A 23,587-nucleotide genomic window follows, 5' to 3' on the forward strand; every position below is an offset into this window, starting at 1 on the left:
TGGGGTATCATTGTTGGCATGTAGATGCAACAACATTGGTGCCTCAGGAGGACTGATAACGCTGGTTGCCATTTTGACCTACCCTGACCTAGACTACACCCGTGAGTGGGGAGGGATATACATGACAGGTACCGTTGGTGACTATTTGGTTCTGTTGGTGACTATTTGGTTCTGTTGTTGACTATTTGGTTCTATTGATGATTATGGTTCTTCTGGTTCTCTGATCTATGCCGGACCTTTGATCCTATGATATCTTCTTGCTCAGAATTATTGCCTTGGTCCCTCGATATCGTGGAGACCCAATATGCATCATTTTCATCATAGCATGTTTACATTTCAAAAAAAAAAAAAAAGGAAAAAAGAAAGAAAAGAAAGAAAAGAAAGAAAAGAAAGAAAAGAAAGAAAAGAAAAAAGTTAATTCTCATTTGCATGTCATTTTTCAGGGTATCCAGAAAATATCAATCTCTGTCAAGAATGGATAACAACGTGACCGTCAATCAAGGAGCTACAAGGCGCACACACACTTATACTTTCCATCGCGAGGGTATGGTTCAATTGGGACAATTAGGTGAATTGGTCACTGGTCATAATGAAACAGTGTTCAGTGACAATTATGGCAACATATTATCTCTTCTGTATTCGCGTGTCGATGAATGAGCCTTATCTACTCTTCTTCAGTTCTACGACCCAGATATCCGTTGTTTCACATTTTCGGATTATCAGCTAGCTCCCACTCTCGAAGAGTACTCTTACCTCCTCAACATCAAGATTCAACACAGAGTGCCTTTTGTTTGTGTCCCAGAGAAACCTAGGTTGGATTACATTGCCAACGCTCTTTATTTGAGCTTGGGGGATGTTCATGATAACTGGAAGAAGAATGGTGATACTCATGGCTTCTACATGAGTTTCCTGGTTGAAAAAGCTCAAGAATTTGCTGACAAAGGAATATGGGAGGCTTTCAATGCTATTTTGGCCGCTCTGATCTATGGAATTGTGATGTTTCCCAACATTCACAAGTTCGTTGATTTGGCTGCTATATGTCTTTTTATGGACAAGAATCCAATACCCACCCTATTGGCTGACACGTATTATTCCATTCACTCTCGGCATGGTAAAAGAGGGGCTATTCGGGGTTGCTTGCCACTGTTATATAAATGGTTCAAATCTCACTTGCCTGCTAGTGGTCCGTTTGTTACCTCTACTCAGAAATGGTCTCAGAGAATCATGGGACTCACTGCAAACGACATCGTATGGTATCAATTCCGAACAGGCATATCTGAAGTCATTATTAGGTGCGGAAACTTTGGTAACGTCCCGCTCATTGGGACAAGAGGATGTATTAACTACAACCCAGTTCTAGCTCTTCGTCAGTTGGGCTATACCATGAAGAGTGGGCCTTCGGATAGGGAGATTTACCAATCCGTATACTTTGAAAAGGGAGCTGACCCTATAGCACTTGAGGAAATCAGGAAGGCCTGGAATAACATTCATATAGGTGAGAGATCCACTCTGGGAGCCAAGAATGCCATTGCTATGGAGCCCTATACCGATTGGGTTAAGGAGAGAGTCAAGACACTTTTGTTACCATTCCCGGAAGTTCCTCTCTTGTATGCACAACCTCCGAAGATATCAGAAACTATGGTATCAAGGGAACGTTTTGACCAGGTCCGCGTCGCCAATTTGAGACTGAAAGAGAAAGATAGGGATATGGATTTGAAGCGCTATTTCCTTAAACAGACAAAGAATGAACTGGCCCGTGAACTTAAAACTCTCAAAGGAGAGTCTTCTCAAGCCAGGAAGAGGGTTAGAACTGAAAAGGACGGAAAAGCTGTTGTTGCTCCTACTGAAGATCCTCAAAAGGTTATAGAAAAGGCTATAAAGGAAGAAAAAGAGAAGCTCAGACGAGAGTATCAAGAAGACCTGAAAGCCCACAAGCTCCGACTAGAGAAAGAAACCAAGTATGAGTTGAGGACCATGAAGAAGAAACTGGAAGAAGAGACCACTCAAAGAATAGCAGTTGAGACCCAACTGAAAGGAAGTCACCTCCGCACCGCCCGACTAGCTGAAGAGAATGTCAAGCTCAGAGATCAAATGATGAGTGAAGCAAATGCACTTGAGAAGACCTATATCCCAGAATGCAAAGGGTGTGACGAACTTAGGGATTGCTGCAAGAATCTAGACACACAGTTATTCCGAAAGGATGAAGTGATTCAAAGCCTTGTCAAAGGAAGAGATCGGGAGACGACTAAGAAGCTATTTGACGAAACAAAGAAGTGAAGTGACGCTCATTTCAGACAAGGAGGGCCTTTGTTCTACATTGAGATGAATTGATAATTGAATTTGTTTGTAGATCACCACCAGATTTGTTGGATGGGATCTCTATTGCTCTTTATATTGAAACATTGTTATTTGTGTTTGAACCTACTCGCCTTAGGGAGCTATTTTGAATGAAATGAATTGCTTTCCGTTTTCACTTGATATCTCTCTCGTCACGTTGTTATTTGTTCTTGACTATCAATCTTACTTTGGATACCCTGAAAATGACACAACACATCATATGCACACATGCACTCATACATTCACACTGTCACATTGCATTTTTCAGGTTATTATACAAGACACTAATTGGGGTCCCTTACAACACAGATTTCTTTTCCGACGACGAAGCTGACTTTCTTACATCCTTACCGCACCAGGAGCAACGAGAGAATCATGGATCAGTTTGAACAGAATCAAGCGGCCCTCCGTAGGGATATGGATGTTATGGGGGAAAGAATGACCCAACTTATGGAGACTCTCCATGTCGTTGTCCAAGGACAAGAAGAGCTCAGAAAGAGCGTTGCTGGATTGATCAAGGATACTCCTACTAACTCTGCTGATGGGGGAGTAAAGACCAAGGAGATTCCTGTTGAGGGTATAGCAAAGGTAGTGGATGACCACCATGAGGTTATTGATCTTGAACATGATCTTACTGCCGAGTTGACCGAGACTGCTAAGATGTACCAAGCTCTCGAAGAACGCCTTAAGGCCGTTGAGGTTGCTAAAACTTCGAGTTTCGATACCGCTGCCCTGAGCTTGGTACCTGGAATTGTTATTCCACCGAAGTTCAAGGTGCCAGATTTTGATAAGTACAAGGGAGTTACTTGCCCAGAAACTCACATTCGTTCTTACTGTCGTAAGATGGCCGCTCACGCCGAGAACGAACCTCTGCTTATGCATTTCTTCCAGGACAGTCTCACAGGAGCTCCGTTGGAGTGGTATATGAAACTTGAGAGGGCCAATGTCAGTACTTGGGGAGGACTTGTTGATGCCTTTTTGAAACAATACCACTACAATACTGCTATGGCGCCTAGCCGTGCCCAACTGCAAAATATGTCACAAAAGTCTGAAGAATCTTTCAAAGAATATGCCCAGAGGTGGCGTGAACTTGCTGCTCGAGTTCAACCTCCTCTTCTTGACCGAGAATTGATTGATCTGTTTATGGGTACTCTGAAAGGGCCGTACCTTCAACACATGGTTAGTAATACTTCTCCGTCCTTCTCAGATGTGGTTATCATTGGTGAACGGGTTGAGAACTGTGTAAAAGCTGGTACCATTCAAGGTGTTACTAGTCCTAGCAACTCAAGTGGTAATGGTAAGAAGCCGTATTCTGGGTTTGCGAAGAAGAAAGAAGGTGAAACCAGTACTGCTTCAGTTGACCAAGGTCGAACTCCAGTATACTCTGCTGTTCCACCTCCTTACTACCCGATGCCATATACTGTTCCCAATCCGTATGCCCCTCAGGCATACGCTGCTGCATTTCCACAACCATGGATGGCACCCCAACAGCCTTTCGTACCACAACCACAAGTTGCTGCTCCTCAAAATCGTCAACAGAATCCTAGGCCTCAAGGTCAAAGAGCTCCACAAAGGCAGAGGTACCCTGATAGGCGTATAGATCCAATTCCGATGCCAGATGCCCAGCTCCTTCCCCAATTACTTGCTGGTCAGTTGGTGCAACTCCGTGAAATGGGCCCTCCGCCTAGTCCTCTTCCTCCAGGATATGATGCTAATGCTCGCTGTGAATTCCACTCAGGCGCTCCAGGCCATACGATTGAAAAGTGTAAAGCATTAAAATACAAAGTCCAGGATCTTCTCGATGACAAGCTCATCTCGTTCACTCCTACTGGTCCTAATGTGCAGAATAATCCTATGCCTCCTCATGCTGGTGCGACCAATGCTATTGAGTCGTGTGATGATCAGATCCTAGTAAGTGATGTTAATGAGGTAAGGATGCCGCTAGCAGTTGTCAGAGAATATCTTATGCAACAAAAGGTTTTGTGTGAACTACATGACTACTGTTTGCAATGTTCTTCTAACCCTGAGGAATGCACTAGGTTGAGAGAAGAAATCCAGAAACTAATGGATGAAGGTGTTCTTAGAGTGGAAAGGGTCGTTCCTGTCGAGGATGTGGCTACTCTAGAGATATCTTACTATCCTGCTGAGGTGTCAAAGAATCAGAGTACTCCTTTGGTCATTCGTGCTCCGAGTACTCCCTTGGTCATTCAGGCTCCGAGGACTCCGTTGGTTATTCAGGTTCCAAATGCTCCTTCGACTCCTCCAACCTCGTCTCTTGTTCCTTCTCCTGTGAATGATTCTAAGGCTGTCCCTTGGAGCTATAATGCCGTGTATATTCGAGGGAAGAAATATGATTGTCCTCCAGTGGGTAATTCGAGCATCACTAATATTACTGGCACTAGTGGCATTACCCGTAGTGGTCGGATCTTTGCTGCCCCTCCTCCACTTCCTAAAGAGACCAATAAAGAGGCTAGTACACAAGCAAAAGGAAAGCAAGTTGCTGTTGATCCTCCTGTAACACGTAATGCACAAGATGCCGAGCAACTCTTGAAGATCATTAAGAAAAGTGATTACAAAGTGATTGATCAACTTGACCAAACTCAAGCTAAAATCTCCATTTTGTCCCTTTTGGTGCACTCAGAAGCTCACCGAGATGCTCTTATGAAAGTTCTAGCTTCCGCACACGTAACCCAAGACATTACCGTGTCTCAGTTTGAAGGGGTTGTGACCAACATTGCTGCTGGTAACTGTTTGGGTTTTTCTGATGATGAACTTCCACCTGAGGGTAGGGCACACAATAAAGCGTTGCATATCTCCGTCAAGTGTCTTGATGCTGTGTTGTCTCGAGTTCTGATTGATACAGGTTCTTCTCTTAACGTGATGCCCAAGGCCACTTTGTTTAAGTTGAGTATGGATGGGATTATGATGAGACCGTGCACTATGAGTGTTAGAGCATTTGATGGTTCTAGAAGGTCCGTAGAAGGAGAAATTGATCTGCCAGTCTTGATTGGTCCTCACATGTTCTACATTGCCTTCTACGTTATGGACATAAACCCTTCGTACACTTGCCTCTTGGGTCGTCCTTGGATTCATGCTGCTGGAGCTGTGACATCTACTCTCCATCAGTGCTTGAAATTTGTTGTGAACGACAAGATTGTTGTGATCACTGGTGAAGAGGATTTGATAGTCAATAATCTGGCATCATACCGTTATGTTGAAGTGGAGGGAGAGATACAAGAGACACCTTTTCAAGCTTTAGAGATTGTGTCGGTTGATAAACTCCCCGTGACTGAGAATAAGAAGGAACTCGGAGCACCCCTCTCATCTTTAAATGATGCTAAGGCCTTCTTAGAAGCTGGTACTCCCCATAGTGCCTGGGGCAAGCTGATTGATGTCCATGAGAAACGAGACAAGTATGGCCTTGGGTATCAACCATCTTCGTCTACTCAGCACAGCATAATTCCCGGAAAGAAGGTGATTCCCCCCATTTCTCAAGTGTTCGTCAGTGCAAGCACCAGTTCTGGAAGTCAGGTTCTCGCCATGGATGATGATGATGAAGAAGATCTCTCCAGATTCGTTTGCCATGCTGCGCCTGGACAGGAGCTCAACAATTGGACTATCTTGGACATCCCCAGAGTCACTTTTATGGAGATGTAATTTTCTTGTTTCAATAAGTCATATGCTTCGCCCTAAGCATTTTGACTATTTGTACAAAGAAGGGCCCCCATGTTGTTTCAATTTGTTTAATATTGAATAAAAATCATATCTTCGCATGCAATTACTGTTCCATTTCTTTCATTTTTTGTTTTTACTTTAAAAACTTTTTCAAAAATGGCAAAGCTTTTTCTTTTTCTTTTATGTGTTGCATTCTAAGGCATAAATCATCCATCGTGCAGATCCGGCTCGAATTCCATCAAAAATGATAATGTTACAGTTCTGCGTCTTAATATCCTTGAGAATCCAATTGACCAAGCTGATGAGGATAGTGGGGAAGATTGTGAAGTCCCTGAGGAATTGGCAAGACTTTTGAGACAAGAGGAGAAATCTATTCAGCCGCATCAGGAAGCCATAGAAATCATCAACCTCGGTTCGGAAGAAGCAAAGAGACAAGTCAAGATAGGGGCCGCTTTGCAAGATGATGTAAAGAGAAGGTTGATTGAGTTGCTTCGAAAGTATGTTGACATCTTCGCCTGGTCATACGAAGACATGCCTGGTTTAGACACGGACATAGTTATGCACAGGTTACCGCTCAAACCAGAATGTCCGCCTGTAAAGCAAAAACCACGAAGAACTCGACCTGATATGGCTTTGAAAATCAAGGAAGAAGTTGAAAAACAGTTGAAGGCAGGTTTCCTATCTGTGTGTGAGTATCCTCCTTGGATTGCAAACATCGTCCCTGTTCCTAAAAAGGACGGAAAGGTACGCATGTGTGTTGACTACCGAGATTTGAATAGGGCAAGTCCGAAGGATGATTTCCCGCTGCCTCATATTGATGTGCTAGTCGACAACACTGCTCAGTATTCGGTGTTCTCCTTCATGGATGGTTTTTTCGGGCTATAATCAAATAAAGATGGCTCCTGAAGACATGACCAAGACCACTTTTACCACTCCGTGGGGTACATATTGTTATAAGGTGATGCCTTTTGGTCTTAAGAATGCTGGTGCAACATATCAACGAGCAATGGTGACTCTTTTCCATGACATGATCCATAAAGAGATTGAGGTCTACGTCGATGATATGATTGCAAAATCCCAAACTGAGGAGGAACACTTGGTATATCTTGAGAAACTGTTTGCCCGCTTGCGTAAATTCAGGTTGAGGCTTAATCCAAACAAGTGCACTTTTGGAGTGCGATCTGGAAAATTACTTGGGTTCATTGTGAGCCAACGAGGGATTGAGGTCGACCCTGATAAAGTAAGAGCAATACAGAACATGCCAGCACCGAAGAATGAAAAAGAAGTTCGAGGGTTCCTTGGGAGATTGAATTACATAGCCAGGTTCATTTCTCATCTCACTGACACCTGTGAACCCATCTTCAAACTGCTGCGCAAAAATCAAGATATCCGTTGGGATGATCATTGTCAGGAAGCCTTCGAAAAGATCAAGCAGTATCTCCAAGAGCCACCAATTCTCATGCCTCCGGTTCCTGGGAGGCCGCTTCTTATGTACTTAACTGTGCTTGAAGGATCTATGGGGTGTGTGCTGGGCCAACATGACGAGTCTGGTCGAAAAGAGTGCGCCATTTATTACCTGAGCAAAAAGTTTACCGATTGTGAATCCCGCTACTCACTACTCGAGAAAACTTGCTGTGCTTTGGTATGGGCTGTTCGCCGACTGAGGCAGTATATGTTGACTCACACCACTCTATTGGTCTCCAAAATGGACCCGATAAAGTACATCTTTGAAAAACCGGCTCTTACAGGAAGACTAGCCCGGTGGCAAATGCTTTTATCAGAATATGATATCCAGTATGTCACACAGAAGGCCATCAAGGGAAGTGTCCTTGCAGATCATCTTGCTCATCAGCCATTAGAAGAGTATCAGTCAATGAAGTTTGACTTTCCTGATGAATATATCATGAAACTGGATGATAATGAGGGACCCGAACCAGGAGAGCGATGGACTCTCACGTTCGACGGTGCATCGAATGCCATGGGCCATGGTATTGGGGCAGTTTTGACTTCTCCCCGTCAAACTCACATCCCTTTCACAGCTAGAATATGCTTTGATTGCACAAACAATGTCGCAGAATACGAAGCTTGCATAATGGGTCTCGAAGCAGCCATTGATATGAGAATCAAGATCCTTGAGGTTTATGGGGATTCTGCCCTGGTTATACATCAAGTAAGAGGTGATTGGGAAACACGAAACCCCAATTTAGTTCCTTATAGGGACTATATCTTGGAGTTGTTGCCCGCTTTCGAGGAAATCACTTTCAATCACATCCCCCGAGAGGAAAATCAATTGGCAGATGCTTTGGCTACTTTGGCGGCTATGTTCAGAGTTAGCTCCCCTAAGGAAGTGCCAGACATAACGATCCTCCGTTACAAAGAGCCTGCCCATGCATTCCCTGCTCATTGTCTCACTACTGAAGATGTGTATGATGAAAAGCCATGGTATCACGACATCAAGAGGTATGTTGAGAAGCAAGAGTATCCCGAAGATGCTACAATTGGTGATAAGCGAACGCTTCGAAGATTAGCATCCAAATTCTTCTTGTCTGGAGACGTCCTGTACAAAAGAAACTATGATTCAGTTTTGCTCAGATGCGTGGATAGACACGAAGCAGAATTGATCATGCGGGAAATTCACGAAGGATCTTTTGGAACTCATTCCAGTGGACATTCCATGGCCAAAAAGATCTTGCGAGCAGGATATTATTGGATGACGATTGAAAGTGATTGTTATGTGTATGTGAAGAAATGTCACAAATGTCAAGTGTATGCTGACAGAATTCATGTCCCTCCAACTCCTCTGAATGTCCTGACGTCGCCTTGGCCCTTTGCTATGTGGGGCATAGACATGATCGGACGGATAGAGCCGCAAGCTTCGAATGGACACCGATTTATTCTTGTTGCTATCGACTACTTCACCAAATGGGTTGAAGCTGCTTCTTACAAGAACGTGACCAAGCAAGTCGTTACTCGCTTCATCAAGAAAGAGATCATATGCCGATATGGGGTTCCAAACAAGATCATCACTGATAATGGGTCCAATCTTAATAATAAGATGATGGCAGAGTTGTGTGAAGAGTTCAAGATTGAACATCACAATTCATCACCCTATCGGCCAAAGATGAATGGCGCAGTCGAAGCTGCTAACAAGAATATAAAGAAGATTGTCCAGAAGATGGTTAGAACGTATAAAGATTGGCATGAGATGTTGCCATTTGCTTTGCATGGCTATAGAACTTCGGTTCGTACTTCAACTGGGGCAACTCCCTTCTCTCTTGTCTACGGTATGGAGGCCGTATTACCTGTCGAAGTGGAAATTCCTTCGTTGAGAGTCTTGATAGACGCCAAACTCGATGAAACTGAATGGGTTCAAACGAGGCTTGATCATCTCAATCTAATTGAGGAGAAACGCTTATCTGCTATCTGCCATGGCCAGTTGTACCAAAAGAGGATCAAGAAAGCGTATGACAAGAAGATTCGGCCTCGAGAATTCCACACAGGTGACCTAGTCGTAAGGAAGATCTTGCCAATTCACACTGATCCAAGGGGCAAATGGACTCCCAACTATGAGGGACCATACATTGTGAAGAAAGCATTTTCAGGTGGTGCTTTAATCCTGACAAAGATGGATGGGGAAGACGTTCCGCTTCCAGTCAATTCAGACTCAGTCAAAAAATACTACGCATAAAAGACCCGCTAGGTCGACGTACCTAGGCAAAAATAAGGGCATCCCGGCAAACCAAAAGGGTTTGGGCAAAAATTAGGGATAAAACAAAAAAAATAATAACCCGCTAAGTTGAAAACCCGAAAGGGCGACTTAGGCAAAAAGGGGCATCCCGCTGGATTGAAAACCCGAAAGGGCGATCCAGGCAAAAGTTAGGGATCAAAAGCGAGAGGCTGCAGTCTGAATATCTTTCACAAAGACCACTATATGCCCTTGACAGAACGGACGAATCAATCCAACCATTACCCTTCTGAAGCAAAGCATCGAGAGGATCGAGGATATGGGAACTGTAGCAATATCGGTTTTAATGGAAATCCGAGCATTTCTCTTTGCCATTTTGCTCTTTGCTTTTTATTTTCTTTTTCGCAACTACCTCATTTAGGAGTTGCTTCCTTGTACAGAAGCCTATTCATAGGCATTCCATCAATAAAATGATCTTTTGATAAAAAGCTTTTCTTGTTACTTTTCTTTTTTCGCATGCGAGATGTGATTTAATTCATTATTAAACGTTGCATTGAAAGCATGGGGAATAATAATCACAAAATCAAAACGAAACATAATGTTACATAAACATAAAAGTGCTCTAAGGGGCACCATTTGCGTCCGAACGTTGTTCTCTGTGCAGGTTGCAGGTTCTATCCGTCATCTTGGCTTATGACATACCACAAAGGGCATCATCATCCCACGTGAAAGTTCCAGAGTATAACTCATCAAGTACTGGTAAGCATGGAGCACATGAAAAGGTCCATATCCCTCTTCCGTATGGCAGACGAAGAGCGGTCTCTCAAAACTCATGATTCCCCAAGCGGCATAGGATGTAAGGAAAGTCGAGCAAGATCATTTCATCCCCAGCGGGGCTATGTTCCAACCCTCAACGCAGTTACCAATAATCTTTGGTACTGTAGGGTTTCTGATATCAATTCACAATGATGGTTCAAGATCACAAGACAACGGACCCCAATGATCCCTCTTCTGTTCCCCCGAGGGCCTTTATTTGGCACTCTTTGCATATAGAATCCATTGCATATAGCATTTGCATCCTCAAAAGCGTAGCATATCCGTCAAAAGCGGAACATTACGCCACAGAAAAGTCAAACATGCATACAAAGCATAAGCCAGTTAATGCAAATCATCCCTCAATCAAGACAGTGATACATCCCCACATAAAATGTCCTTACAAACTCCAATTGATATCCGCTACTCCATTGCAAATCTCCTCCACCCACGGTGCCGATACTTGGTTTTACCAATCCCCAATCCCCAGTCTAAGTGTTTTTCAATAATCTTTCTTGTGGATCGTAGGTCCGTTGACCTTATCCTCATCTTTTCATTCTTGTGGATCGTAGGTCCGTTGACCTTATCCTCATCTTTTCATTCTTGTGGATCGTAGGTCCGTTGACCTTATCCTCATCTTTTCATTCTTGGGGATCGTAGGTCCGTTGACCTTATCCTCATCTTTTCATTCTTGGGGATCGTAGGTCCGTTGACCTTATCCTCATCTTTTCATTCTTGTGGATCGTAGGTCCGTTGACCTTATCCTCATCTTTTCATTCTTGTGGATCGTAGGTCCGTTGACCTTATCTTCATCCTTTGCATTCTTGGGGATCGTAGGTCCGTTGACCTTATCTTCATCCTTTGCATTCTTGTGGATCGTAGGTCCGTTGACCTTATCCTCATCTTTTTATTCTTGTGGAGCTTAGGTCCTACCTTTCCATCAAACCCATATTTTCAAATTACAGTTTCATATAACAATCACCTCCTTTGAGAACCTTGTATTGGCACTTGGGCTACGTTACAAGCTATCACCCTTCTTCCAATTACTCACCATAAATTTCCACCAGAAAAACAATAAATCTCTCTTTCCCCAGCAGATATCAAAACAAAAATAAAGATAGCACTTACACCATCGTTTCAGGACAAATTTCTGGTCTTGATATTTAATCTTCTTCTACCTTCAATGTTCGAAAGGCTAGCGCCAATCTCACCTTCAGGTTTAAGACGATTAAATAGGGGCAGCTATCATACCCCAAATTTGTCCTACCCTTTAACTTCTAACTGGCTTAGGCTTTGCATTCATGTACATACATCACTTAGGTCATAACTCACATCCATGCATTCATATCATTGGAACTATTCAAAGGCTAGCAAGAAAAAGCTCTATTACAAAGAAGTTTGATCAAAGAACAAGAGGACTGAGGTGTAACCATGTAGTTCCATGTTCAAGGAAGCCCTCCTGGGTTAGGGTTTCGCTCTGTCTCAAGTCAAGGCATTGGTTGAAGGATACTGGCTTGCAAACCATCCGGTTCTTTAAATCAGGGTTTCTTTGACCAAAGTCAACCAGTTGACTTTTTGGTCAACATTTAATCAGGAACGGTTTCTATGTCGGAAAAGCTTCTCATACCGACTGTGTGTATGCGTTTGTTTGACTGGGAGTTGACTGGAAGAGATTTAATTGGGAATTTCATCAATAGTCGGGAAAATCGGAACAGTTGACTTTTGGGTCAAAATCAGAAGAATTATTCAAATGTCGACTTTTGGTGGAAAATCGGGCAAGAAAATTCGAAGAATGGATAAAATCGGGAGTTTGATAAAAAGCCGCCAAAATAGCAAAAAGACAAGCTTCCAACACTTAGAAAAATTTTTGGAACTTTAAATCTTGATGAGCAGTCAACTTCGAGCCTGGATTACACGTGTCTAGAGGATTTATTTCAAAGAAAGTCAAACATCAATATTGTTCAAATCATGGAGGTGAACAATTTTGTAGTTGACCTCTTTTCCATTTGAAGACCGGATCAAAAGTTATTCAAGATCAAAGTTGAACATTTTCATTGGAATACAAGTCAAATTGCAAGACAAAATTCTGGGCAGCGTGACGCGTTTCATCGAACAGGTGGTGTGCTTACTTTGAGATTGATTTCAGAGATATACAAGTGTGCTTTGAAAAGAATTTTGGTGTGAATCTACTCTTTTCTATGCCTTCTACTCAATGAAACAGGAATGAAGCAAATTGAGTGTGTGTTGAACCATTTATGAAGCCTCAAAGTCATGCCCTCATCAAGTCACCATTGCATGGCAAGTTGAGCCAAGTCCTAGGGCACGCGTGTGCCATTTCCACAAACACGTGGTGTGTCAGCTTTGAGTCCAATTATTATTCTCCACAAATCTCCATGTTAAATAATATTGGTATCAAAATCCTCCTTGCTACGTCCTCCTTCCAACGAGCCATGGATTACATCATTTGGACAAAGGATGGACAAGTTAGGAAACCCCAAAGTCAGGCCTCGACCCAATCTCGCTTCTGCCAAGAACGTGAGCCTCAACCCAGGCCAGGTGCATGTAAGCCAAACAGGTGGGACATGGTGTTTTTATTGCAAATTTTGAGTGACCTCCAGCCTTCATTCTAACAAACTTCCAACACCAATCTTACTATACTCCGTCCCCTCTTCGCATCAAGCCAAAGTCTGATTCAAACGGTGAAGTACATTGGGAATTATGTGTGTGCAAAGAGAGCTACATGAAATGTTCTTGGTGCAAGGCATTAGAAAAAAGAAGAGCATCCACTACTGCAAGTTCACGCATATCTTTTCCATAAAACCCCATGCACATGCTGCTCATGTGAAAGGCTCATCAAAAGCTTACCATAATTGAACAACCCTTGTTTATTAAGTTTGTGAGAGGAATGCTACTCTATATGCAAAACCACCATAACACCCATGCAACTACCACTATATAAGTTAAAAGCCCTTCACAAATCGCTACACACACTCTCATTCTTTCATTTTCCTCAAAGCCTTCTCTCCTCACTCTCTTCTTCTCTCTCGGTTCTCTCCTTCCATCATTCACCCTCAAGAGTTTGTTACACCTTGTAACAAACTCCAACCATCTTCAACAAACTCTGAACAAACACCATGACCACCACCTTCAACCACCACTAGCAACCTTCATCTTCTTCCTCCACCTTCAACCTCTACCATCATCTTCATCAAACTCCAACTACCACCATAAGAAATCTCCAGCGATCACGACAACTCATCTCTCTCTCCACCTTCATTCTCGACAGCACTCTCTATTCCCTCACGATATTAGTCTCGTTTCAACAACCTACAACAAGTTCTCTAACCGTTTTCCATCTCAAATCATCTTGCACACTCCAAAGCTATCAAGGATTTCCATCTCTACATCCACACTCCCTCAAAGATTCGTCATCATCACCACGGACTCTCTTTCGCGTTTGTTGTTGAAACATTCACGTGCGTGCCAAGATTCAAGGCTGGAGCGTAGAGTTCTCTGAAGATTAGCATCGATTCGAAGTCAACAGGTAAACACTCTCAAACCTCCCTCAGCATGTGTAGATTGATAGATGAAGTATATGCTGACATGTGTGGTGCATATCTGTGTATGGAGCTTCGATTCTTATGCTTGATTTCAATTTACGTGTCATGGCATGCGTATACTCGTTTGAACTGCGTATTTGAGCCTTATATGACATAGGAAAGATGATGATGCAAGAATCTTTAATTTTCATGAAAGTTTTGCAAACTAGGGTATAGTTGTTGCTCTCGGTTAGGACAATTGAGGAAGAATTTTTGGAAACTAAGGCCGGATCTATAATCTACGTGAAAAAGCAAAGGGGATGGTGACCTTTTTACGTTTTCTGGAAATTGTGACCAGCTCCGCCGTCAGGCCAGTCGGAGAAGGCGACCGGAGAAAGTATCTCCGGCGTCTGTGTTTTTCATGAGTTCGTTTCAGGCCTGCATGCGTGGCATCTTGTAATTGGTAGTAGTTTCCCAGTTGATTGTTATTTTGTTTGTTTCTCAATCATTAGCCGGTGAGTTGTCATGTGTTGATTAGCCTGTGGATAATTTTGTCTGCTAGTCACTTAAGCTCATGTGACCTATTGATATAAATTCCATGTCACGTTATATTTCACATGCAAATAATAAGCTTAATAACAAGTGCTGGCTGAGTAAAATAAAAACGAATAAATACTGACCATTAAAGTGGAACAAAAGGAATAGTTGGGCCACGAGAACTGGGCCCAGAACCGTCTCTGAAACTGCACTCTCATATTGCTAATGCACCACACTCCAACGAATTTGGGCCTACGCGCCCATGCTTTCTCCTCTCTCTGTTTTGGGCCCAGATTGTCTATAACTGATTTTTAGTTCATTCAGAAATTACTTCAACACCCCCCTGGCAGTTTAGTTTTCATTTTAATTTTGTTTTGCTTTTATTAACTCATAATTCCAATTTTAATCCAATAATAAAATGCATAAAAAATTGCTTAGATATTTTTAGGTATTTTAGAGTGTGTACATAATTGTCACGATTTTTGTCAATTTTTTCTTAATTGTTTTAATCCTTTTAATAAATCTTTTTCTCCACAATATATTTGAATTTCCTTTGATTAATACTTCTTTGTAAGTAATTCTCTAATAGACTCAGGATTTAATTTTTAGTCCCGATTTTTTTGTATAGAACTAATGGATGTATGTGTGCTTGTGAGTATCATTTGTTTGCTATAATTCTCAATTCTATTTGTCGCATATTGATTTTCCTTTACCTATTCCATGTATAGTTTTTGTTAATAATAGTTCTAGTTTTATTTTAATTCCCTTGTGTAGACAACTTAGACTAGAATTTAGAAATAGTTCCCTATTGCATCCTTTTTCTTTTCAATCTTAAAATACTTAATAAAAATCGATGAAGATCATACCGTTGCTTTATTTCATGGTAGGAAAGAAATGATTGAGGCGTAGGCCTCGATGTATGTTCTTTCCTACTTAGCGGAGAAGAAATGATTGAGGTGTGAAGCCTCAGTGTATTTCTTAACCGTTATTTAGAGAAACGATTGTGGCGTAGGCCTCGATGTGCATTCTCTAAATATTCATAAAAAACTCCTTTTTGTATCTCTTTTACTTAGCGGAGAAGAAAGGATTGAGGTGTGAAGCCTCGATGTATTTCTTAACCGTTATTAAGAGAAACGATTGTGGCGTAGGCCTCGATGTGCGTTCTCTAAATATTCAAAAACAAACAAAAACTCTTTTTGGTATGATCTAAGTCACAAATTAAATCCCTTTAAAAAACACCAACCAAAAACACTTAAAACACTAATAAATGGTCAGATTTAACACAAAGTAAGGAAGTGATGCGAGACCTTGTAGTGGGTTCTCGTCATCATGGAATTACCCTTAAAAGATACAAACCAATTCTCTCTCTCTTCCCTCTTTTCTTAAGGGCATTGTTATCTCCGCTCCATTGTATCCTAGGCTGTCCCCTTGTGCAAGAGCGCGAGCGTTAACTCCGCCCAATTAAAAAACACAAAAACAAACAGAAAATCGTGAGCCGAGCTACGGTAACTCTGATTCCTGAAAAGGATACGTAGGCAGCGGGGTAGGGCCCGTGCGAGTACAATTCTTTATTTTCCCTACATTCTGCATTCATTCGCATATAGATATAGACATAGTACACACCCTTCAGATAGAAACAAACATAGGTGGATACCATCGAGTACGATGGGCGCGAGGGGTGCTAGCACCTTCCCCTTGCGTAACCGACTCCCGTACCTTGATTCTCTGGTCGCAAGACCCTGTTCCTTCCTTTGTTAGGTTTTCCTGATATTCCTTTCCCTTATGGGATAAATATATTGGTGGCGACTCTGTTCATTTTTCGCGAGCGTGCGACAGCTGGCGACTCTGCTGGGGATGTTGCTAGACCTGTTGCTGGTCCATCCTTAGCGAGTCGATCCTAGCCTGCGTTTGTTTGTTTATTTACTGGGTGTTTATTTGTTTTTATGTCTATACCTTGTATATATGTTTGCATGTTTATTTTTCTGCTTGCATATCATGTTTATTTCTGTTTGCACATCATGCATATGGATTATATTCTGTGTTCCTTGGGGTCTTCTGTTCTGTTTTGCAGGTTGGGTGGGATTGTTTCTATGAGGTAAAAGGCCCAATACCCAGGCCAGAGTGACACATAGGATACCTAGGATAGAGTGGATAGTCATGACGCCGATGAGATGTCAGGTCTTGTCTAGTGCGATCATGAGACCCACGCCCAGTCGAGGTCCAAATGGGGTATCATTGTTGGCATGTAGATGCAACAACATTGGTGCCTCAGGAGGACTGATAACGCTGGTTGCCATTTTGACCTACCCTGACCTAGACTACACCCGTGAGTGGGGAGGGATATACATGACAGGTACCGTTGGTGACTATTTGGTTCTGTTGGTGACTATTTGGTTCTGTTGTTGACTATTTGGTTCTATTGATGATTATGGTTCTTCTGGTTCTCTGATCTATGCCGGACCTTTGATCCTATGATATCTTCTTGCTCAGAATTATTGCCTTGGTCCCTCTATATCGTGGAGACCCAATATGCATCATTTTCATCATAGCATGTTTACATTTCAAAAAAAAAAAAAAAGGAAAAAAGAAAGAAAAGAAAGAAAAGAAAGAAAAGAAAAAAATATTCTCATTTGCATGTCATTTTTCAGGGTATCCAGAAAATATCAATCTCTGTCAAGAATGGATAACAACGTGACCGTCAATCAAGGAGCTACAAGGCGCACACACACTTATACTTTCCATCGCGAGGGTATGGTTCAATTGGGACAATTAGGTGAATTGGTCACTGGTCATAATGAAACAGTGTTCAGTGACAATTATGGCAACATATTATCTCTTCTGTATTCGCGTGTCGATGAATGAGCCTTATCTACTCTTCTTCAGTTCTACGACCCAGATATCCGTTGTTTCACATTTTCGGATTATCAGCTAGCTCCCACTCTCGAAGAGTACTCTTACCTCCTCAACATCAAGATTCAACACAGAGTGCCTTTTGTTTGTGTTCCAGAGAAACCTAGGTTGGATTACATTGCCAACGCTCTTTATTTGAGCTTGGGGGATGTTCATGATAACTGGAAGAAGAATGGTGATACTCATGGCTTCTACATGAGTTTCCTGGTTGAAAAAGCTCAAGAATTTGCTGACAAAGGAATATGGGAGGCTTTCAATGCTATTTTGGCCGCTCTGATCTATGGAATTGTGATGTTTCCCAACATTCACAAGTTCGTTGATTTGGCTGCTATATGTCTTTTTATGGACAAGAATCCAATACCCACCCTATTGGCTGACACGTATTATTCCATTCACTCTCGGCATGGTAAAAGAGGGGCTATTCGGGGTTGCTTGCCACTGTTATATAAATGGTTCAAATCTCACTTGCCTGCTAGTGGTCCGTTTGTTACCTCTACTCAGAAATGGTCTCAGAGAATCATGGGACTCACTGCAAACGACATCGTATGGTATCAATTCTGAACAGGCATATCTGAAGTCATTATTAGGTGCGGAAACTTTGGTAACGTCCCGCTCATTGGGACAAGAGGATGTATTAACTACAACCCAGTTCTAGCTCTTCGTCAGTTGGGCTATACCATGAAGAGTGGGCCTTCGGATAGGGAGATTTACCAATCCGTATACTTTGAAAAGGGAGCTGACCCTATAGCGCTTGAGGAAATCAGGAAGGCCTGGAATAACATTCATATAGGTGAGAGATCCACTCTGGGAGCCAAGAATGCCATTGCTATGGAGCCCTATACCGATTGGGTTAAGGAGAGAGTCAAGACACTTTTGTTACCATTCTCGGAAGTTCCTCTCTTGTATGCACAACCTCCGAAGATATCAGAAACTATGGTATCAAGGGAACGTTTTGACCAGGTCCGCGTCGCCAATTTGAGACTGAAAGAGAAAGATAGGGATATGGATTTGAAGCGCTATTTCCTTAAACAGACAAAGAATGAACTGGCCCGTGAACTTAAAACTCTCAAAGGAGAGTCTTCTCAAGCCAGGAAGAGGGTTAGAACTGAAAAGGACGGAAAAGCTGTTGTTGCTTCTACTGAAGATCCTCAAAAGGTTATAGAAAAGGCTATAAAGGAAGAAAAAGAGAAGCTCAGACGAGAGTATCAAGAAGACCTGAAAGCCCACAAGCTCCGACTAGAGAAAGAAACCAAGTATGAGTTGAGGACCATGAAGAAGAAACTGGAAGAAGAGACCACTCAGAGAATAGCAGTTGAGACCCAACTGAAAGGAAGTCACCTCCGCACCGCCCGACTAGCTGAAGAAAATGTCAAGCTCAGAGATCAAATGATGAGTGAAGCAAATGCACTTGAGAAGACCTATATCCCAGAATGCAAAGGGTGTGACGAACTTAGGGATTGCTGCAAGAATCTAGACACACAGTTATTCCGAAAGGATGAAGTGATTCAAAGCCTTGTCAAAGGAAGAGATCGGGAGACGACTAAGAAGCTATTTGACGAAACAAGGAAGTGGAGTGACGCTCATTTCAGACAAGGAGGGCCTTTGTTCTACATTGAGATGAATTGATAATTGAATTTGTTTGTAGATCACCACCAGATTTGTTGGATGGGATCTCTATTGCTCTTTATATTGAAACATTGTTATTTGTGTTTGAACCTACTCGCCTTAGGGAGCTATTATGAATGAAATGAATTGCTTTCCGTTTTCACTTGATATCTCTCTCGTCACGTTGTTATTTGTTCTTGACTATCAATCTTACTTTGGATACCCTGAAAATGACACAACACATCATATGCACACATGCACTCATACATTCACATTGTCACATTGCATTTTTCAGGTTATTATACAAGACACTAATTGGGGTCCCTTACAACACAGATTTCTTTTCCGACGACGAAGCTGACTTTCTTACATCCTTACCGCACCAGGAGCAACGAGAGAATCATGGATCAGTTTGAACAGAATCAAGCGGCCCTCCGTAGGGATATGGATGTTATGGGGGAAAGAATGACCCAACTTATGGAGACTCTCCATGTCGTTGTCCAAGGACAGGAAGAGCTCAGAAAGAGCGTTGCTGGATTGATCAAGGATACTCCTACTAACTCTGCTGATGGGGGAGTAAAGACCAAGGAGATTCCTGTTGAGGGTATAGCAAAGGTAGTGGATGACCACCATGAGGTTATTGATCTTGAACATGATCTTACTGCCGAGTTGACCGAGACTGCTAAGATGTACCAAGCTCTCGAAGAACGCCTTAAGGCCGTTGAGGTTGCTAAAACTTCGAGTTTCGATACCGCTGCCCTGAGCTTGGTACCTGGAATTGTTATTCCACCGAAGTTCAAGGTGCCAGATTTTGATAAGTACAAGGGAGTTACTTGCCCAGAAACTCACATTCGTTCTTACTGTCGTAAGATGGCCGCTCACGCCGAGAACGAACCTCTGCTTATGCATTTCTTCCAGGACAGTCTCACAGGAGCTCCGTTGGAGTGGTATATGAAACTTGAGAGGGCCAATGTCAGTACTTGGGGAGGACTTGTTGATGCCTTTTTGAAACAATACCACTACAATACTGCTATGGCGCCTAGCCGTGCCCAACTGCAAAATATGTCACAAAAGTCTGAAGAATATTTCAAAGAATATGCCCAGAGGTGGCGTGAACTTGCTGCTCGAGTTCAACCTCCTCTTCTTGACCGAGAATTGATTGATCTGTTTATGGGTACTCTGAAAGGGCCGTACCTTCAACACATGGTTAGTAATACTTCTCCGTCCTTCTCAGATGTGGTTATCATTGGTGAACGGGTTGAGAACTGTGTAAAAGCTGGTACCATTCAAGGTGTTACTAGTCCTAGCAACTCAAGTGGTAATGGTAAGAAGCCGTATTCTGGGTTTGCGAAGAAGAAAGAAGGTGAAACCAGTACTGCTTCAGTTGACCAAGGTCGAACTCCAGTATACTCTGCTGTTCCACCTCCTTACTACCCGATGCCATATACTGTTCCCAATCCGTATGCCCCTCAGGCATACGCTGCTGCATTTCCACAACCATGGATGGCACCCCAACAGCCTTTCGTACCACAACCACAAGTTGCTGCTCCTCAAAATCGTCAACAGAATCCTAGGCCTCAAGGTCAAAGAGCTCCACAAAGGCAGAGGTACCCTGATAGGCGTATAGATCCAATTCCGATGCCATATGCCCAGCTCCTTCCCCAATTACTTGCTGGTCAGTTGGTGCAACTCCGTGAAATGGGCCCTCCGCCTAGTCCTCTTCCTCCAGGATATGATGCTAATGCTCGCTGTGAATTCCACTCAGGCGCTCCAGGCCATACGATTGAAAAGTGTAAAGCATTAAAATACAAAGTCCAGGATCTTCTCGATGACAAGCTCATCTCGTTCACTCCTACTGGTCCTAATGTGCAGAATAATCCTATGCCTCCTCATGCTGGTGCGACCAATGCTATTGAGTCGTGTGATGATCAGATCCTAGTAAGTGATGTTAATGAGGTAAGGATGCCGCTAGCAGTTGTCAGAGAATATCTTATGCAACAAAAGGTTTTGTGTGAACTACATGACTACTGTTTGCAATGTTCTTCTAACCCTGAGGAATGCACTAGGTTGAGAGAAGAAATCCAGAAACTAATGGATGAAGGTGTTCTTAGAGTGGAAAGGGTCGTTCCTGTCGAGGATGTGGCTACTCTAGAGATATCTTACTATCCTGCTGAGGTGTCAAAGAATCAGAGTACTCCTTTGGTCATTCGTGCTCCGAGTACTCCCTTGGTCATTCAGGCTCCGAGGACTCCATTGGTTATTCAGGTTCCAAATGCTCCTTCGACTCCTCCAACCTCGTCTCTTGTTCCTTCTCCTGTGAATGATTCTAAGGCTGTCCCTTGGAGCTATAATGCCGTGTATATTCGAGGGAAGAAATATGATTGTCCTCCAGTGGGTAATTCGAGCATCACTAATATTACTGGCACTAGTGGCATTACCCGTAGTGGTCGGATCTTTGCTGCCCCTCCTCCACTTCCTAAAGAGACCAATAAAGAGGCTAGTACACAAGCAAAAGGAAAGCAAGTTGCTGTTGATCCTCCTGTAACACGTAATGCACAAGATGCCGAGCAACTCTTGAAGATCATTAAGAAAAGTGATTACAAAGTGATTGATCAACTTGACCAAACTCAAGCTAAAATCTCCATTTTGTCCCTTTTGGTGCACTCAGAAGCTCACCGAGATGCTCTTATGAAAGTTCTAGCTTCCGCACACGTAACCCAAGACATTACCGTGCCTCAGTTTGAAGGGGTTGTGACCAACATTGCTGCTGGTAACTGTTTGGGTTTTTCTGATGATGAACTTCCACCTGAGGGTAGGGCACACAATAAAGCGTTGCATATCTCCGTCAAGTGTCTTGATGCTGTGTTGTCTCGAGTTCTGATTGATACAGGTTCTTCTCTTAACGTGATGCCCAAGGCCACTTTGTTTAAGTTGAGTATGGATGGGATTATGATGAGACCGTGCACTATGAGTGTTAGAGCATTTGATGGTTCTAGAAGGTCCGTAGAAGGAGAAATTGATCTGCCAGTCTTGATTGGTCCTCACATGTTCTACATTGCCTTCTACGTTATGGACATAAACCCTTCGTACACTTGCCTCTTGGGTCGTCCTTGGATTCATGCTGCTGGAGCTGTGACATCTACTCTCCATCAGTGCTTGAAATTTGTTGTGAACGACAAGATTGTTGTGATCACTGGTGAAGAGGATTTGATAGTCAATAATCTGGCATCATACCGTTATGTTGAAGTGGAGGGAGAGATACAAGAGACACCTTTTCAAGCTTTAGAGATTGTGTCGGTTGATAAACTCCCCGTGACTGAGAATAAGAAGGAACTCGGAGCACCCCTCTCATCTTTAAATGATGCTAAGGCCTTCTTAGAAGCTGGTACTCCCCATAGTGCCTGGGGCAAGCTGATTGATGTCCATGAGAAACGAGACAAGTATGGCCTTGGGTATCAACCATCTTCGTCTACTCAGCACAGCATAATTCCCGGAAAGAAGGTGATTCCCCCCCATTTCTCAAGTGTTCGTCAGTGCAAGCACCAGTTCTGGAAGTCAGGTTCTCGCCATGGATGATGATGATGAAGAAGATCTCTCCAGATTCGTTTGCCATGCTGCGCCTGGACAGGAGCTCAACAATTGGACTATCTTGGACATCCCCAGAGTCACTTTTATGGAGATGTAATTTTCTTGTTTCAATAAGTCATATGCTTCGCCCTAAGCATTTTGACTATTTGTACAAAGAAGGGCCCCCATGTTGTTTCAATTTGTTTAATATTGAATAAAAATCATATCTTCGCATGCAATTACTGTTCCATTTCTTTCATTTTTTGTTTTTACTTTAAAAACTTTTTCAAAAATGGCAAAGCTTTTTCTTTTTCTTTTATGTGTTACATTCTAAGGCATAAATCATCCATCGTGCATGTGGACCTCCGATTTTTTTTAATACCGGGCCATACCTCTGATCTGTAGAGATACGTGAACTGACTCTTTTTTGTCGCTTAATGCTTTCGCATTTTTTTGAAAATTCACAGAGTCGCCACCGACCTTTTATTTTATCCAATTAAGGAAATGTTTATAAAAGAAACAGAAAAAAGACCTTTAAGAAATTCTGGGGAAGGGGGTAGGTTATACAAAGGGAAGGTGTTAGCACCCTTTGTATCCATGGTTATCCATGGGCTCTTAAGTTTGCTTAGCTCACTTGTCTTTCGATCACTTTTCAATTGCTCTGAAATTGCTCATATGTGGTTTCAAATACTTTTGTAAATTGAATTTTGTAATGATCCGTGTGTGGATGTATACAAAATGCTTGTTTATCTTTCGAAAGATGTTTTGAAAAGAACGTTAACTTTGTAATAATCCGTGTTTGGATGTATACAAAGTATTGTCTTTTTTGAAAGTTTTGTTTTGAAAAACAATAGTGTATGAGAATTTTGTTTGTTTTGATTTGAGCAAGCAAACTAGGAGATCTACCCTGAGTTGTAAG

At 42.5% G+C, this 23,587-nt stretch overlaps 1 protein-coding gene across 1 annotated transcript; it reads left to right on the forward strand.

Moving 5' to 3' along the window:
• Positions 1-474: 474 nt before the first annotated feature.
• On the forward strand, positions 475-2,447 carry LOC131596489 (uncharacterized). The gene is made up of 3 exons (XM_058869151.1): positions 475-597; positions 679-1,958; positions 2,351-2,447. The coding sequence occupies exons 1-3, from the start codon at positions 475-477 to the stop codon at positions 2,445-2,447; spliced, it is 1,500 nt and encodes a 499-aa protein (XP_058725134.1).
• Positions 2,448-23,587: the final 21,140 nt, after the last annotated feature.

This window comes from Vicia villosa, linkage group LG1 (assembly GCF_029867415.1).
Source record: "Vicia villosa cultivar HV-30 ecotype Madison, WI linkage group LG1, Vvil1.0, whole genome shotgun sequence".
NCBI lineage: Eukaryota > Viridiplantae > Streptophyta > Magnoliopsida > Fabales > Fabaceae > Vicia > Vicia villosa.